Genomic DNA, 17,597 nt, shown 5'->3' with positions numbered 1-17,597 from the left:
GGAATCTGAAAGTATAGTTTACTACTCAGTAATGAAAAAATATATATCGACAAACGATCATAATTACCTTTCTCTTTTATTTAAAAAAAAATCCGTTATAACAGTTCGAACATATCGAACTTTAAAAGAATTTCCGGGCATTGAAATCGAATAATATTTTTAATATATTTTCCCTCATGTAATTCCTGAACATTGCAAAATTTTATTATAAATGCTGCAACGTCTGTAAAAGAATAATTTTCGGGGAAAAATTTCATTGTAGGAATTAATAAATAATTGATTAACATCGCGCAGGCGTTAAGAAAAAGGCGCGCAGATAGCGCGGGATTGCCAATTAGAACCCGCGTATCGACGGTCAGTGGTTTCTTGCTTTCCGCGAGTACAACTTATTAATATTACATCGTTGATCCGTCGTTCTTGCTTTCTTTTAGTTCACTGTCTAATCATCGTGTCGCTGTTTATAATACCGTGGAAAATTACACCGTAAACATTCTCGACTTTTCAGAATCAATTTTCCAGTGAAAATCGAACTGTACGATTGGCAAAAGTGATTTTAAGCTCTTATGTGTTTTCGTCCTTATCACAGTGATTACGTTTTGTTTCGTTTATTTTTTCTCAATCTTTTGAGAATATTTATGACTGAGTGATATACAAGCATACTTTTATCGAAATTATTCAATTAAACATAACCTTTTCAATTGATATTTACGGATGAGTTATAACGTCCCGCCAAAAAGTTTCGTAGAAAAACAATTGTTGGTTTGTGGAAGAAAAGTGAGTGCTTTGAATATTTCGTATTTCTAAATTTTATATAATAGTAATAAAAAAGAATTAACCAATATGTTTGTGTATTTTATATGAAGAAAACGTAAAAGTTAAGGATAAAACATGATCGATTTGACATCTTTGATAACGCATGATTGTGATTTAAAGAACTCTGTACATATGATGGAATTTAAATGTAATTTGATATGGTCGAATATCATTCAAGGCCGTAGCGATTACTTTTATTGTTAATTTAATACATGGAAGCCCGTGAGCTATTATGCACATTAAATAACAACTATAATTTATATATCAATGTTGAAAGAATTAAAAAAAAAAATTAATTTTAATATTTGTATTCTCTCGATTACATCACTGCTTTATTAGTGTCGAATATTCAATCGCAAAAATTTATACATTGAAATATTTGTTCATAACAAATTAAAATTAACTTTCAGGAAGCCTGTAGTCTGGTATCACTTTATATAGCTTTGATGTGGAAGTTGCATCTGGCAACGAACAGGATAGTTATATGACATCAGGTAAATGTAAGATCCGGGTGTTCAATATAGTACGAATAGATCGATGTTCAACGAGTGAAAGTAAATGATATTCAATTTTTTTATTAAATTGAATATTTGACCATTCAGTTTTTTAATTTTTTGCAATAATCTTGTACGAATGAAAAATCTCAGTTCAAGCTCGTTTTATTAAAATCTAATTGATCATATATGATTAAATATAAATAACGAAAGTACAAGCAAACTTCGTTATTGAATATCACGTTCTATAAGCATCATCGATTATTATTTTTCACTTCCGCACAATTTGAGCCTCGAATTTCTGGACCACCCGTGATATGGTCCCTTTTTTTACACGAGATTGGACGAGATAGGGTGTAGTGTTCCTCGGGCGCAGTCTGATCGTTCACTTGTTAATTATGCGCGCTTCTCGCGAATTGAATTCGCTGCCGACCGTTGGCCAAACTATACTACGCTCGCCGGATGTCGTCTCGCTTATTATCGCCCTGCAAAATTTTGAGCAACTTACGCGACAAATACATGCTTTGTGAATAAATTGGACTTCGTGTGAATAAATTTTCTCGCGCTCGTGGAATTCCAAATCACGAGCTCGTAATGTATAATTTCCTTTTGCTTCCATCGAAGACATAAACACAAACACATCGCCACGTGGATTCATGAATGAAATTAAATCTATTTGGTTTACTTGCTTTCGCAGGCGATATCGTTTCAGTGAACGACGTATCTTTTCCTGAAATTCGCCAGTAATCGTGAAATGGAAAATAAAAGAAAGAGCAATTCTCAAACGAGTAATAATGTCGTTTCAATGAAAGGCTATAACCACTTGGGTAACTCAATGTGTGCCATGTGCGATCGTGGGATTTTCTTGGCGTACTTATTTCAAGTGCGAGAGAATGAAAGACGTTAGTTACGTCTCGCTTCTCTTCCCCACATCGTCCATATTCATAAAGCTAGCAGAATGTCAGACGCCCGTCGAGCGTTTTTTCTATGCGAGCTCCCGATCTATCCCAACTTTCGAATGCTCTTAATGTTTTAGAAAAATATCAATGCAGAAAGTTAAAAAAAAATGCTATCAAGTTGCCGAAAGAGAATGCGTAGTTTTTGCAATTCGCTTCAACTGAACCAATTGACGCGAGCCAAGTGTAAAATGAATTCTAGCCGAGAACGTATTCCAGGCGAAAGCTTTCTTTCGAAGCTATGAAAAAAAACTGCTCTTTTATTATTTCTTATGGTCAAGTTGGCCGATCGGCACGCTCGCTCTCGTTGCTGACGACGGTTGGCGTGCTCGCTCTTCATCCGAAATATATATTGGCATAGCAACACGATCGCGCCAGAGAGTCTAGGGACTTGGCTTCGCTCTGCACACGTGTTCTCATCGACCGTTTGACATTTTGCTCTCCGCTCTAGCTCGCCGCGCGCGCTTACCTCGTCACTCGCGCGGCGGTCAGCTGTCGTTCAGCTCTACAGAAGCGTTTTAGTTTGATGTATCGATTTCTTGGCTACTCCAGTTTCAGTTACACGAGCAGTTACATGAGATTCGCTCAATGCAGATTTTTCGCAGCTCAACTCGCGATCGGGCTGTATCGAAAAATGATTGATAGTGAATTCGAGCGATGTTCTATTTATATGATACGCGTTCAACTTCAGGCTTGTGAATTATTAGCGTTATGTCGATTATGATGCCAACCTCTAATAGTTCATTTATTTTTTTCCTTTTGCAGGAAGATCGATTATCTGCGAGACTGAAATGTACAAAGTCGCATGATTTGTATATGAGATATTTGAAATATCGTATTTTGCTGTTTATAGTAAAGAAAGTGACTTTTATCGAAGCTTCAAGTGGACGTTGAAGTAAGAACCGTGACGCTGACTTTACAGCACATAATACGAGTAATTTATTCAATTATTAAGTTACCTTATTAAGCTATCACATAGTGTGCGCATAGTGATCAACTTTAAAATATAATCAAGGCATTAAAACGTTCTCTACGAATATTAGCGAACGCAAGCAGATAAAATGCCTTACCGATTAAATTTGAGCAACGGCAACGTACAGAAATTGTCGATGATAAAGGAGATGGATAATGAGACACCACGGGTAGAGCCAAAACCACCGCTCACGCCCATCACGAGCATCGCGCGAGATCTCGACCGTTACAGCTTATCGTCCAATGATACACCGGTCCGTGCTACGAACAGCTTCATCGGTGAGTTTTTTTCATGTAATATTTTACTACTTTATTCATTTGTCAATGTGTCTCGATTAAAAAATTGGTGTCTTGGAAATTGAAGGCTTTCCTCGCAACAATACTTATGATCAAGTTGCGATGATTTAAATATAAAAAGCTTCATTACAAGCACAAGTACTGCAATCTTATCTGTTAAGCATGAACATAATGGAGCAAGAGATATTAAGCACGTAATTAAGCACGAGATGAAATAGAATTTAAATATTTTATTAATGTTTGACTTCATCAAAGCAGAAAAAAATATCGTTTAAGAATGCCAAAGAACATCAGCTACGATTATTAAATATCACAGTATCTCTAACAGATTATATGAAATAAATTTCCAGAACGACGTTGAAATTAGCTCATTTTTCAGCGTTGTTTATTCGACTTGCCACCGATATAGTAAAAAAGAACTTGAAAAATGTTGTAAGAATATGAAATGTTTGACGGACACCCATTCCGATAAGCGCACATAACATAGCCAGTTTTCTCGTGCCTAGAAACGAGCATTAAAAGACCCCGAGATATAGGTACATATTTGCAGCGGAGCAGATGGTAGAGTATTTTACCAACCCCATGTACATAGACACTAGCCATAAGGGCAGTTTCTCTCTTTCTTTCTCTCTTTCTCTCTCTCTCTCTCTCTCTCTCTCTCTCTCTCTCTCTCACTCACTCACTTAGGTATCATACGACAGACATAAATGACGACAGAGAAAAAGTTTTTCCGTCCAACAGCAAATGCGATATTAATCGATGTAACCGACGATTTTCGCTGATATCATCGTCAGCCAAACCAATCGATCAACAATATTGTTACGTGATACAAATGTGTGTTACAGTTCAATTCAGTCAACGTGAGATGACTGTGCAAAAACTGTCTTTCTTACGTTGTACTAAAAATTTTGTAATTTTATGTTTTCAGAGCGACAATTTGCTAGTCTATCGTGATTTCGTGTATATTTGTTCACGGTTCTGCAATCGTAAAGATCCGCCGTGTGGCCGTTCAAAATCTGCAAACAGCAATCGCTATCATCGCGATTCGATTCTCCGCCGATTGTCAACGCTGTGGCAAATCCACCTGCTAACCAACTGCAGCTCTTCGTGGCCGATCGCGTACATTCAAGCACGCCGAAGAGCCAAAAAGCAACTAACGATGAAGACAAGCACGACGAGCGGTCGATATTATCTTACGTATTAGAGCGTCTTGCGCGAGAGTCAAGTGATTTCTCCGGCCTTGACTTCAAAACTCACCGAGGCTCTCTTGAACTTGGCCCGTTTCACGCGAGACGGTTGTCCGCTCGATCTCTCTCGCTTGCGCGCGAAGGTCATTAATTTAGCTGTCGTCCGTTTTTTTTTTAATTTTGGTGTGTATGATGCTGACTTGCTCACCTCGCTTGACTGCGCACGTGACCGATTAACTTTGTCGACTGATTGCTTGACTGATGCGATCGAGCAGTTTTTGTTTCTGTTTAATAATTATCTGTTATTGTTTAATTACTTAATTACACTCAATATTTTATTATTATTTCTAAATATCTTTTGTTCCAACATTTATTATTGCAGTTAGATAGTGGAAAGCAATATTATTAGACAACTACTTTTTCTTGTTTAAACATTTATTATTCAAGGATCAATGAAAAACATAGAGTAAAATTATGTAAATACGCAATGATAAATGGTCCGCAACTGAGTTCTAAGATTTCTTGGCATTATCGATAAAAAATTTGATAAATTTCGAGCTCGCGGTAACTTTTATTTAGAGAACGTGACTACAAATGCTGTACGTGCTCCCGATCGTATATAGTGCAGACCTTGGTGCCCTCGTTACAGACTTCGAAGTATATTCGTTTTGGAAGTAGCCAATTAATAATCGTGGACTAACAAGTTATCAATCGTCGGGATAATAAATGTGCATGTCTACACTGGTAAAAAAAGCAGTGGTAATGAGTTGCAGTCGAAGACGGGAGCAACGGGACAGTCAGGAGCGAGCAACGGGAGTAGAAATGAATGAAGCGTGGCAAGCGTAAATCGCAGGTATAAAAGGACGAGCGACTCTTGGCAATGCTATAGGAGGCGCATGCGATCGCAGGTCGAAGGGTGCGAGGAGAGAAAGAGAGAGAGAGAGAGCGAGAGAGAGAGAGAGCGAGAGCGAGAGAGAGAGAGAGAGAGAGAGAGAGAGAGAGAGAGAGAGAGAGAGAGAGAAGCAGCTCGTGCCGTACACGCACGCAGAGCGCACATTGGCGGTGGTGGCCAGTGCTTGTATACCAGGTGCTCACCTGCCCCCTCGCGCTAGGTGACTGGCTTTGTGGCGCCCCTGTGCCTACTTATGCGCCCTGGCTGTTTGTCTCCCCGCGCGCGCGCGCGCCGCCGCCGCCGCGCTCCGAATCTTCGGGGGGCTTCGGCTTCGCGGCCAAAAGGGTACGTTGAGAATCGGCCTCCCGGGGCACTGACCTACCCCTGCTTCGCTGCAACCGTTATGAGGAATCAGCTGTTCGCACTCTGCCAAAAACCAGAGAGCCACGCTCACGCCCTTGCTCGCGAGGTTGTGCAGGCGCGTAAGCATGCAATCGTCGCGTCGCCCAATTCAATTAGTCAAGGAGACGGAGAGATTTATTTCGCGCCGCCGCACACTGATTGACGATTGAGTGCTCGCCTGCGCTTTTTCTTGATTTTACGCGCGCCTACGTCTACGATGTGGGCGCATCGACCACATGGGATGCTACTAATTACCATGCGGGATCATTGCGCGTATTAGCGTCAATTACTCTATTTTCGTTGATCGTCTATTTTTTGCAGCATTCCCGTCTATGCACACAATGCCATTTTATTGGAGTTTCCTTCAAACTAAATCATGCTTCTTTAACAAATGACAGCACTGACGGTGAGACTGATACTTAATTAAGCATCTCAAATGTAATAGCAACCTATTATAACGCTTGATTAATTTCTAGTGCCGCTGTTAGTCCCCTGTTGTTTTGTTAAAAAGAGATTAAATTCCTTCGAAAGGAATTGTGATCATTCCTATTTGAATAATAGCTAAGTCAAGATAGATTTCTCATTGATATATATTGAAAATCTAAGAAACACGCGGCAGGTTGGACCAGATAGCCTTTTCAAATAACATCTTTAAGCCTAATTCATTTAAATTATTTATTATACGCAGTTGCAAATAATAGATATTTTTTATCTCACAAGAACTCGTACAGCATTAAATGCTTTTACATTGTATCACTATTTCTTATTATAAAGCTAATCATAAAGTTCTTTGCCAACACAATTGTTAACAATGTTATTCTTATTGTTTTTCTCGAGATATAATTTTCATGAATCCCATGATCGTACTCTCGACATTGCAATGTAAACTTGCCTAAGATTAAAAATATCTCTTTCGAGATCTATTTATACGTAATCAAATGTTTGATCTCTTGCTTTCTTAATGATCATTGCAAATACTAATTTAGTTGGAAATCTAAGCGAATAGAATAAAATTATAAGCATAAAAAATACTCTCTATTTGTTGTAAAATTACAGCTATATGTTAACATTCGTAAAGAAAATTTCTTTGTGAATCTATTTGTTATAACACTAAATGGATCACAAATTTCACAATTAATCATATCCATTTTTAAAGAACATGGAACACAATCTTCTTCTGTTAACCAAAAATTCTTTGCAAACGAACGTCAGCAACATTGCCATCTATATCCTATTATATTTTAATTATTTGAATTTTGTTTAATCGCTTTCAATATAACTAATATTAAAATTGCATAATAATATTTAAATATATAATGTCAGTCTTTGAAATAATTTAACACCAAAAAGACTAATCGTATAACGTCACGTGTCGGCTTCACGACAGTTTATAAAAAATTATGGCTAAATTTTTATACTTCTGGCCTTCATCGATAGATAGTTCATTTTAATTAAATATAAAAACAATATTAATCTTAAGCTAGTCGAAAATTAATTTTAATTCAGTACTTGGCTTTTAATTCAGTACCTCAGGTTAATCAAACTTACTTTATCAGTATATTTAAACCTGATCTTTAATTGGCTGTAAGCTTATTGAGAAAAATGTTCGACAATACAATAATTAAATGCGAGTCATAAAACTGCTCATAACACTGAGATGCACGAGAAAAGTATCGAGGCTTTATCCAAAGTCGTTTATTCGATAAACCAACAGAACAACATTTGATTAACATAGAAAATAACATAATAAAAAAGGCCGTTCCCGCTGGAAGGATGAAACATAAAAAAAGTAAGGGAGCCCAATGACTTGGAAGAAGAAGAGGCTCCCCCATTTGGGACACCCTTTCTCGACGAAGGAACCTCGCCGTCGCGCTTCTCTCCCGGATCCCGAACTCGTCTTCTCTTATCTCCCTTCTCGGCGTGCTCTTTTTCCCCGCTCGTTTACTCACTCGCCCCTTAGATTTTGTTCTTTCTCGGGCATCCCTCGTCGCGACGAGGTCCCATTGTCGGGGTATAGGCCCGTCAAATTTAAAAAGACGCCGAGCCCGCGCGAGCGCGTGGCATTTAAACTTTAAAAACCCCTCGGTTCGGGTTAACCGGCTGCGACCACGTGCGCTCTCTCCCGTTTGTTCATTCGACGGAACTTGCCTCCTCCTGTCCGCGTACGTGTGTGTGTGCGCGCTGCTTTTTAATGCCTTCGCGAAACGAAAAAGTGCGTTGCGATTCTTTTTTTCGCTGCTCCGGGACACGTCTCGTCGGCGCGCAAAACGCCATTCACTCGTAGCGCCCTTTTGTCGAACACCGCGTCTCTCGCGTTAGTCTGCGTAAGCGCCAAAAGTACGTTTGCGCGAGTAACCAGGTCTTTTGTGCGCGAATAGCCAAGCTTTATCTGCAAACTTGATTGTATGCCCAATTTTTTGGCTCTATTCTCTCCCAATTGCTCTTTATTCGTGCAGCGTTGGGGTTGTATACTTCAAGTCGGTTATCCTCAAGTTTCATTTGATTTGAACGAGGAACGATCATACAAATACTAGCCTGACATAGCTACTCTTATTCCGTAGGTCAAAGCTAAGTTCAACTGTCCAGACAAACTTGTTTAACGAGATTCACGCCACCTGCTAGCTTGGCATTATACTACTAGTTCTATTCTAGATCGAATAAAATATTACGTAAAATTCAACAATTTTCATTTATCGCAATTATATCTATTTAAGAATAGAATATTGAATTTATTTTTCCATTCTTACTATTGATTTACTAGTTATTGTAACAATGTTCTATTCGTTACTGCTATTTTTTAATAAGTTATCTCTACTTAATAAAGCGATCTCCTTGTATTTGAAATTTGCTACAGCGATTCGACGCCACATTATATTTATACTGTTGAATAATGATAACTCCAATGACTTGAATCATCTCCGAATGTGAAATTCCTTTTTTAAGAGTTGTTTCAAGTTCTGGATGCGAATATTTCATCGACTATTGAAAATGTTCGTGGACAAATACAAACCATTTATACTAGCTTAGTATATCTTAACGTAAATCTGAGATATATCATTCCATTCTTATATCTTACCTTTTTCAACAACATAGAAACATTTAGAAATTTGTTTGGCGCGTAAATAAACTGAAGACTGGCCGATTACTTTTTTCACGCTCTAATAATTTTCATTCTCTTCTTTTTGTTCGTCCTTATTCATTCACTTGTTCAAACAGTAAAACGCAAATGTAAAGTTCCGCAAATTTGCAAAAAAACAATTATTTCAATCAGTTATTAACGGATCACCGATAATTTTTGTATCATTTTTTAAATCAACATTTATCAATAAATAAGACATTGCAAACAATTGTATATAACTTACATCGACACACTTATCTTTTTTTTCTCAACGTTAGGAAAGTTACGGCTGATACTTCCCATTTTTTGCCGCTTATTTTTCCATTTGCATTTAATAAGTACAATTATCATAGCGAAGTGGTCGATAGAAATGAGCCTGGTAGAAAGAGGGGGAGAGAAAAGGCGAAAGATCGATAAGGGTGGAAAGAGGGACGGCGTTTACACATGTCGCACGAGCACGGCACGAGCCACGCATTGCGAAGGTATTATAGTTGCGCGCACGCTTGGGCACTCGACGCACACATACGCACGCTCTACTACCTACTGCATGCGTAGAGAGAGAGAGAGCAGGCAACGTACTTTGGGCGCAACGGACGTGAACGAGATCGACATGTGGTGACTTGCCCCCCTATCTCTGTCCCTTTGCGTTCGCGAAAAGATGCCGAATTTCGACTAATCTCGTCAAAAAGACCTGTGCACGTCCAGAAAGAGAGAGAGAGAGAGAGAGAGAGAGAGAGAGAGAGAGAGAGAGAGAGAGAGAGAGAGAGAGAGAGAGAGAGAGAGAGAGAGAGAGAGTGAGAGAGAGTGAGTCTTATCCGTCCGCGATGGAAATACAGGCAGCTGGATTGTCCGTAACGTTGGCCCACCGGCTAGCGATCGTTGTACACGCGAGCTCGGCAGTAGACGATCATAATGAAGTCGTAAAGGAAAAGGAAAAAGTGTGTAGGTGTCGTATAAGTCAGTGTCGTCGGGCCCGCGACGACTTAGAGTATCTCATTCGGGAGCAAATCTGTCGAAAGCAGAAGAGGCGCAGTGGGTCTTGTAACGGCAGTGACAAGATTCGAGCGCAGCCCAGCCGCTGCGCTATCAGCGGGCCCGAGCGGCGTCACTTCCTGCGACAGGCAGCGAGACGCGCAACGGAAAAGTGAAGCAAGCAGAGGAGGAAAAAGGGGGCAGGCGCGGCACGCGCCACCACCACCACCGGCCGAGCTGCGGGCGTGTACATTGCCACTCACCTGTTGCACTTGCTGCCGCTGTCGCTTTTCCCTTATAATTTATGTCGAATTAGACGCCTGTCTCTGTCATCCCGCCGAACGCCAGAGATATCTATGCCCACTCACGCGCGCCTCTAGTTTATTTGCATGTCCCTCTAGCCTTCGCTGCAAACTGTTTATTCCACTAATATAGTTGGAACGAGAACAAACATGATATCTTGATAGGCGCTCGTGCGGGTCAAAATTTCCTCGGCTGTCCCAAGTGTAAGAATGAAGTTTCACTAACGGCTTTCCGAGCCTTGATGAATACACTTGATGTATTTCACCTACCGATCTAGGATGTCGCCGAACTATATAAATGCGTAGATACTCGAAAGTTGTATCGATACAAGTGTTCACCCAAGTTGAAATGTTAGCTGCGAACTCGCTTGCAACTCGCGGTTCAACGTCACATAATCAACTGTACGAGTGATCAAAAACGCAAAGACCAACTGCTGTGCTCATTTAATCGGCATTTCGTGCATATTCAATAAGTACAACACTGTTCAACTCGAAAACGTTTTATTATGCAAATTTAATACCAGTGCTGAACTGTGCACTTTTGGTGCCATTCGCGTTGTTAAGCGCACATTTCCTTTCTATTATTATAGCCTAATACAAGTGTACTTTGCGTCCAATCTTTGGTTTTATTTGAAGTATAAAAAAATTGTTCCACGAAAAAATGTAATTTCTATAAAGCAGGCACGGTACAATCGGTAAAATCAACCCTGCATAAAAGCCGTCGCGACGGGCCAAGACGTTCGCTGACCTCCGAGCGGCACTAACAAGCCCCTTGGCGCAAAACATAATAATGAAGTACGCGCTTGGTTAGTTCCATTGGAGACGAAAGCGCGACACGACCGAGCGAATCTGAATGTTTATCGAGGCAAGACTTGGACGGGGTGGCGCGCGTCGCCGTCGTCTACGCAAATAAAAATGACGAAGGGCGCACGAGAGAGGAGAGAGAGAGAGAGAGAGAGGCAGGGAGAGTTGGCGCGACGTCTTGTGCTCGTCTGGGCGTCTTGGCCATTAACATATCCTGTAGGGCCGGTAGTGCAAAGCGAGCTTCATTCTCGACCTCTTGCCTCTCTCTCGGTAACCTCCACATAACGGTCGTGTGCGCCCGGCGAATCGCTAATCGACTCTCTCCCTCTCTCCCCCTATTATCGCGTAGAAACGTGCGTACGCTTACTTCTGTTTACTATTCAAAAGGTGCCTGCACTGCTGCCCGTGTACCGCGAGGCACTTTTCGGGCAAACAACTCTTTGCGCGCGCCGGCTCGATCGGGCCAACCGCCATTCGTCGCGAAGCCGCCGTATATCGCGTATCGGCGCTCGGTCGGCCGCCTGGTCCGCGGATCATCGCAAGCCAAGGGATTCCTCCATCCGCGGCGTACTCTCCGGCCGATCGACCGAGTGGGGCATCTGCCGCTTGCGCCACTGGAATCCCGAGCGCCCGCGCGCTCGCGCAGATGCACGTTGCGTCGAAGGGGGAGTCGGGCGTGCTATCACTGTACGCGCAGACTCCCGCTACGGCGAGCTGGCCGGCCAACGGCCGAATTTTAGGCGGTCGCGCTCGTAGGCTACGGCACGCGAGCGCGCCTGGCGAGGGCGCCGCCCCATCGCTGCCGCGCGACGACGACGACGACGGCGACCCCCCTCGAGCGCTCCTTCTCGCTTCTCGTTGTCTCGTGCGCCCATTCCGACCAGCGCGCCACGCTGTATACGGCTTGCCGCCGGCTCCTCTTGCCTGCTTGCTCGCGCCTGCGGTACTGCGTTTTTCTTCTCTGTCTCGCGACACAAATGTATACCTGCACACTTTGCTGCTCGGATGGAAAATCAGTGTGTCAAAATACAATACTGACTTTCGATTGTCGACCTTTCTCAAACGATTCCGCGCGCGCACACGTCCGCCATGTTAATAAAGGTGTTTGCGGGATTACGTAACAAGAACCGATCGAGTGTAAAGGAGATTGCGCGCGTGTGCGCACCCGGAAGTCCTACAGAGCTCGAAAACCGCGCACGGTGCTGGCTTCCGACCCGAAGCATATATATCGGGATCACGGCTTTTTGCGGTTAAAACGGACGTTCGTGTGCCCTCGTCAACAGATTTCTAATATCTCATAGGAGAGCTTATTTCCAAACGGGGCGTATCAGCTGTGAGGCCGTTTGCTTGAAAAAAGGGTATTCGCGCCTGGATGGCTTGATCCTTCCAATACTAGAAATACGCATTATACTATTCTTTTCGCTTTGGCTGGGAAAAGACATGCAATATGGTCGACGTGATTGGCAATACATTTCAAATTTGATGAAACACTCGGGAGCACACACGTGCAATTATTTCTTTGCAATCGTCTTTGTAGGCATAGCCATAATTTATTCATTAGAATATGTCATCATAAAGTATCTTTTACAATAAGGAAGAGCTCAGGTAGAAATCTTTTACCTATACTAACGTGCCGTCGAAAAACGGACGGCTTTCTTCACTCCTTTTTTTCGTCTCTCTCTCTCTCTCTCTCTCTCTCTCTCTCTCTCTCTCTCTCTCTCTCTCTCTCTCTCTCTCTCTTTCTCTCCCTCGACTGAAAAGTCGTTTATCATTTCCGTACTCTCGGTAGTATCTTATCCTCGTAGTAGTCCCTTCGTAAAATCGGAAAGCTGTGCAATGAAAAATGATGACAAATGACATAGTATTTTGCGGCTATCTTTATTCCATTCAATGAACAATTGTTCGGTAACAGTTGTTGAAAATAAAACGTTGAAACGAGGTGAAAAAAAGGTCTCCACCGTACCTATTCTATCTTGACCTCGCAAAAACATGTATAATGTATATCAAACAATCTGATAAGCGTCAGCAGATATACTTTAAAGTGGCTATTTCGCGTGGACGAAGGAAAGAAGGCAAAAAACGACAAGGCGTCGCATTAGCATGATATGAGAGAGAGAGAGAGAGAGAGAGAGAGAGAGAGAGAGAGAGAGAGAGAGAGCAGGGTGCATCGGATAGAGCAGCGGGGTCAGGGTGGCGTTGTGTTATTAGACGTAATTACGCGCGAGTTGACGGTGAAAATTAAGAAACATATATTCCATAGGCTGGAAGTAGCGCGCGCTCAGAAGTTCGGTCACGGTGGGGTAGGTTTCACCTGTTAAAACGCGCGAGCGCGAGCAGCACCCGCAACACATGGCGTTCGCCTTTTCCGATGCGGCGCGCTCGGGTCGTTACACTCGCGACCAGCAGCGGCACTCATTATAGACCTGCGCGACTTATTTTTTTCCTTCTTTTTTTTTTCATGCGCGGCGATACACACTCGGACGATGGGGGCGCCAAGACGTTGTTTTTTTTGTCTTTCTTCCGATCGACGCCCTTCCGCCTCTCGTCAAACGTAAAAGCCACTCGTGCAGTGTTGAACTCTTCGAGCGCTTCTTGTGTTTACCATCGTTGCATTTACAGGTGCATTGCCATGCGAACTTTTAAATTTCACATGGTGTTTGCAGTTTCTTTGTTTTACGTTCACGTTTTGACTTGGATCGAATAACATAATTGAGCATAATTTGGTCTGACATACTTTCACACGTTTTCACATTTGTGTTATCGCCGGTAGATGGACTATCTTATACCAGATAGTACTCGAAAAGTTATTTCAATAGAGCAATCGACAAATTCTTTCCCAAGCATAACTGTCGTTGACGACGACGTTTTTATTTGTTGGCGGGCGCCGTATGTATACAGCATACACAACTAAGCCAATTCCGTAAAAGTTGCGCAGGCAACTTGTCGTGCAATTCCGCATTGAAGGCGAAATGAAATGTTATGTAAATTCGCGCATTGAATACGCTGCGTACCTGCCGCCAAGACTTTACGAGAAACGTTCCTTCGAAATAATCGGCCCTAGAAATTTGTATTTGAATTGGCGTCTGATTTGAAAGCCAAAGCAGAGGCAAGCTCGCGAAGCGTTCGCGAAATCCAAGTCGTCCGGAAAATATCGATACCCGAAGCGGACCGAGCGAGCGCGAGCACGATCGGAGATGGCCAACTGGAGAAAAGGAAAGGAAGCGGAATAATCCGCAATAAGCCGACAGCGTAGGCGCTCGGTCGCAGCGAGCGGCGAAGAGCCCGGAGAGCGCGAAGAACAACAAATCGATGGCCGCGCGCGTGCAGGCTCCTTTGTCCTTAATTGGTCCGCGCAGCCAAAAATCACGGCTCATTTGGGCGCTTGCTTGATTGACTCACGCTTTATACGCGTCCGGGCGCATTGTGCGAGCGACGCCACGAAAAAGGGGAAAACTCCGCGTAGGCAATGTAGATGCGCGTGTACGCGCGCAAGTGAGCGAGGGGAGGGGGAGCAACTGCCTGCGCACGGTGTTGGCGCGCGCGCGCGCGCGTATTGTGTCGAGGGGTTGCGCGCCAGACGTGTATTGCGAGCGAGAGGGAGAGCGGGGGCTCGCGGTGCATTTTGTAACGGTGGCACGTGCCCGTTAGAGACTTCGGGTCTGACTGTGCGCGCCTGAGCTAACGGGGCTAAGCCGACAGAGGGTGCGTGGAAAGTGAAAAGAGACGCGGATAGCCCCGACAATTAGCGGCAGACCTCGCGTACTTATGGGCCGCTGCCTCTCTGCCTATCAAATCTGCTGCGTTGGTCTGCCGCCTCCGATCTCGCCTGACTCGCGCTAACGCTTCGCGTTTTTAACGTCGTTGTTCACGCGGAACACAGGTGTGATCGTCGGCTGCCTACGCGACGCGTCGTTGCTGAGCATTTCCGCAAATCCAGTTTCGCAAAGGTGATTTTGAAACCGAAGGCCGGCTGTTGAGAGAACTAAAGTACACAACGTTGACGCGAGTAGCAGCGACTCCCTGCTACGCCACTCTTGCGGATGCATTTGCATTTTTTTCTTCTAACAATGTATAGCAAAATTTCGATTCCATCGTTTTTCGTCCCTTCTCGTCGGACAGCCTGACGTCTTATACGCGCAACGACTTTTAAATGCCACGACTCAATGCCGAACATTGTCGTGTATCGCGCGCGCGGGGATTTAAATCCAGTATTATTCCTTCTGAAAAGAGGGCTTGTTTAGTCAATTATACTCTCCGTGCACCAGTTTCGGTTACTCTCTGTTAAAAGTACTGTACGCTCGAGGCATTCGAGTTTCGCTGCATTATTTAATGCTTAAAACGGAACAGGTTCTGAAAACAATGTATTTGAAAATTGACGTAATATTGCGCTGACGAAAACATAAACTGCTCTTCAGTTTGAAAGTCAATACCGGCTTGCGACACACCTTACAATTAACGATCATTAGCAGCACGTAATTCGGAAATCACAACGTATTCAATCTTCATTTTGAGGTAACACATGGTCATAAAGCTAGCATCTCGACAAGCAGTGCACTCGGCAAGCAGCAAGAAGAGAAAAATAAAAGAAAACAACATTTGTTTGTCCGAGTTGAAAGGAAGGAAGAAAGCTGTATCGAAGTGTTCTCTTGTTCGCGCCATATGCCTTTAATAAGTTCTCTGTGTTGCATGCAACACGCGTCAATAGGCGCGTGCACGAAAACAATTCTCTGAGAGTCGTGATTTCTTGGCGTCGAGTGCACCGTCGTTTTGGGATTATTGCCGGCCCAGCGTGACGCGACTCCGCAATTTGCGCGCCCAGACGTAGCCGTATACGCACACGCGTGCGTAAGGGTAGTTAGGGTCAGGCTACCACCTGGTTCTCCCTTCCACGTGGCTGTGTGTACGTGCGTGCATGCGTGCGTGCGTGCGCGCGTACGTACGCGCGTGTGCGTGTAGCCACCCCTGCGCCGACGCGCCTTCAACGGGTGACCAACTGCGTCCCAATGCACCTTTGACTGCCGATCAAACGACTTTTTTTATCCGTTGACGATTGACGTTCCATCGCGATGAAATGGAACAGTCTTGTAGCGTTGTTGTTTCACTTTGCCTTTCAATTATTGTTCGACTCTGGGACAACGCATCGATCTGCTCGAATAGCCAAACATCGTTCGTTAAGAAAAATCAAAAGCCATCCTCGATAAGACATCGTATGCGTGAATTTGGTTAGATAAGCCGGGAGATGGCATAATTTGAAATGTTGAAACGGCAGTTAAAGGGCAGACCCTTTCGGATGAAAAACGAAAGCGCGGAGCCTGCTCTTTGCATCTCTCTCGTCTCGACGGAGACGCGGCTCGTGTCGGTGTGCATTGTCGCGGGAACTTGGAAGAGTTCAGTGCTCGAGAAGAGAGAGAGGGAGGGTGCGCGTACGCTCTTAGGGGTTGGGAGAAGTTGCGCACGCACACGGGGGCTCTCTCTTTTTCGCAATAAACGCGCGCAACGCGCGAGCCCTCGAAACGGTTTTTTTTTTCAGCGAGCGAAACTAATACCCCGGCTGCATCTTTCACAACTGGACCTTTCCTGGAGGAGATCCGGTACACCAAGGGATGACGACGACGATGACTCGAGGCAAGACTCGTCATCGTCATCTTCTTCCGCGTGTCCGTAGAAAAGTAACAAGCCATTTGGCCGTCTTCTCATTTTCTCATTCTACGGCGCGCGCAGTTCAGTTTTTATCGCGCTGTACATTTTGCTCTTTGTGTCACGCACGTTCAGCGGGATAAACAAATGCTTTGTTGGACTCTGAAATTACTGTTATGCAGGGCTCAGCTGTGGCTACTCTCTTCCAACGCGCGCCGATAAGACAGGTTTTATCGTTGGGCAAATGTTTGAGTTTGTAACGTACACCGACGATTTATTAGAATAAATGCGCGCTTCATTTCTTTTTTCCTCGCTATCAGCCACGCGCGAGCGAAAAGAAAACATTTTTTTCCAGTTTTGCCCGTGCAAAAAAATTACGAGCGTCGTCCTGTACCTGAAACAATGATCGTTGAATTGTAAATGTGCGCGCCACCGTCGAGGAGTGCGAAAGAGAATAGAAGCGTCGAGCTTGGCTTTCGACTACCTGCAAATGGGAGTTGATAAATTTGTACGGCCTCGTTGCGGCGCGTACACGTCACAGGTATAGGGGATTTAAATGGACAGGTATTGGGTACGCGGGGAAGCTTTAGCGTTCCACCACGAGATTGCAACAAAAAAAGGTGGACAGAAAGAAGGAGGAGAGATAAGGTGACATGTATAATTCAACGAGAGGCAACTAACGTTTTCCCGGCGCTCCAAAGTATCAAGTTTAATGTCACAGCGTCTCCCAGCTGCACGCCAAAGATCGCAA

The 17,597-nt window shown here is 43.7% G+C and overlaps 1 protein-coding gene across 1 annotated transcript in view; it reads left to right on the top strand.

The window, feature by feature from the left end:
* Nucleotides 1–488: 488 nt before the first annotated feature.
* LOC131671545 (M-phase inducer phosphatase-like) overlaps nt 489–17,597 on the top strand; it is an 88,376-nt gene continuing 71,267 nt past the window's right edge. Inside the window, exons 1-3 of the mRNA XM_058948042.1 lie at nt 489–774; nt 1,224–1,307; nt 3,029–3,514. Of these exons, the coding sequence (XP_058804025.1) occupies nt 3,325–3,514 (190 nt within the window). The 5' untranslated portion in view covers nt 489–774; nt 1,224–1,307; nt 3,029–3,324. The remainder of the gene's footprint in view (nt 775–1,223; nt 1,308–3,028; nt 3,515–17,597) is intronic.

This window comes from Phymastichus coffea, unplaced genomic scaffold, assembly GCF_024137745.1.
Source record: "Phymastichus coffea isolate CEN01 unplaced genomic scaffold, Cenicafe_Pcof_1.1 PCOF00128, whole genome shotgun sequence".
In the NCBI taxonomy this organism is placed as follows: Eukaryota; Metazoa; Arthropoda; class Insecta; order Hymenoptera; family Eulophidae; genus Phymastichus; species Phymastichus coffea.
Note: the sequence above shows the minus strand (reverse complement) of the source record. Positions and strands in the feature narration are given on the sequence as shown.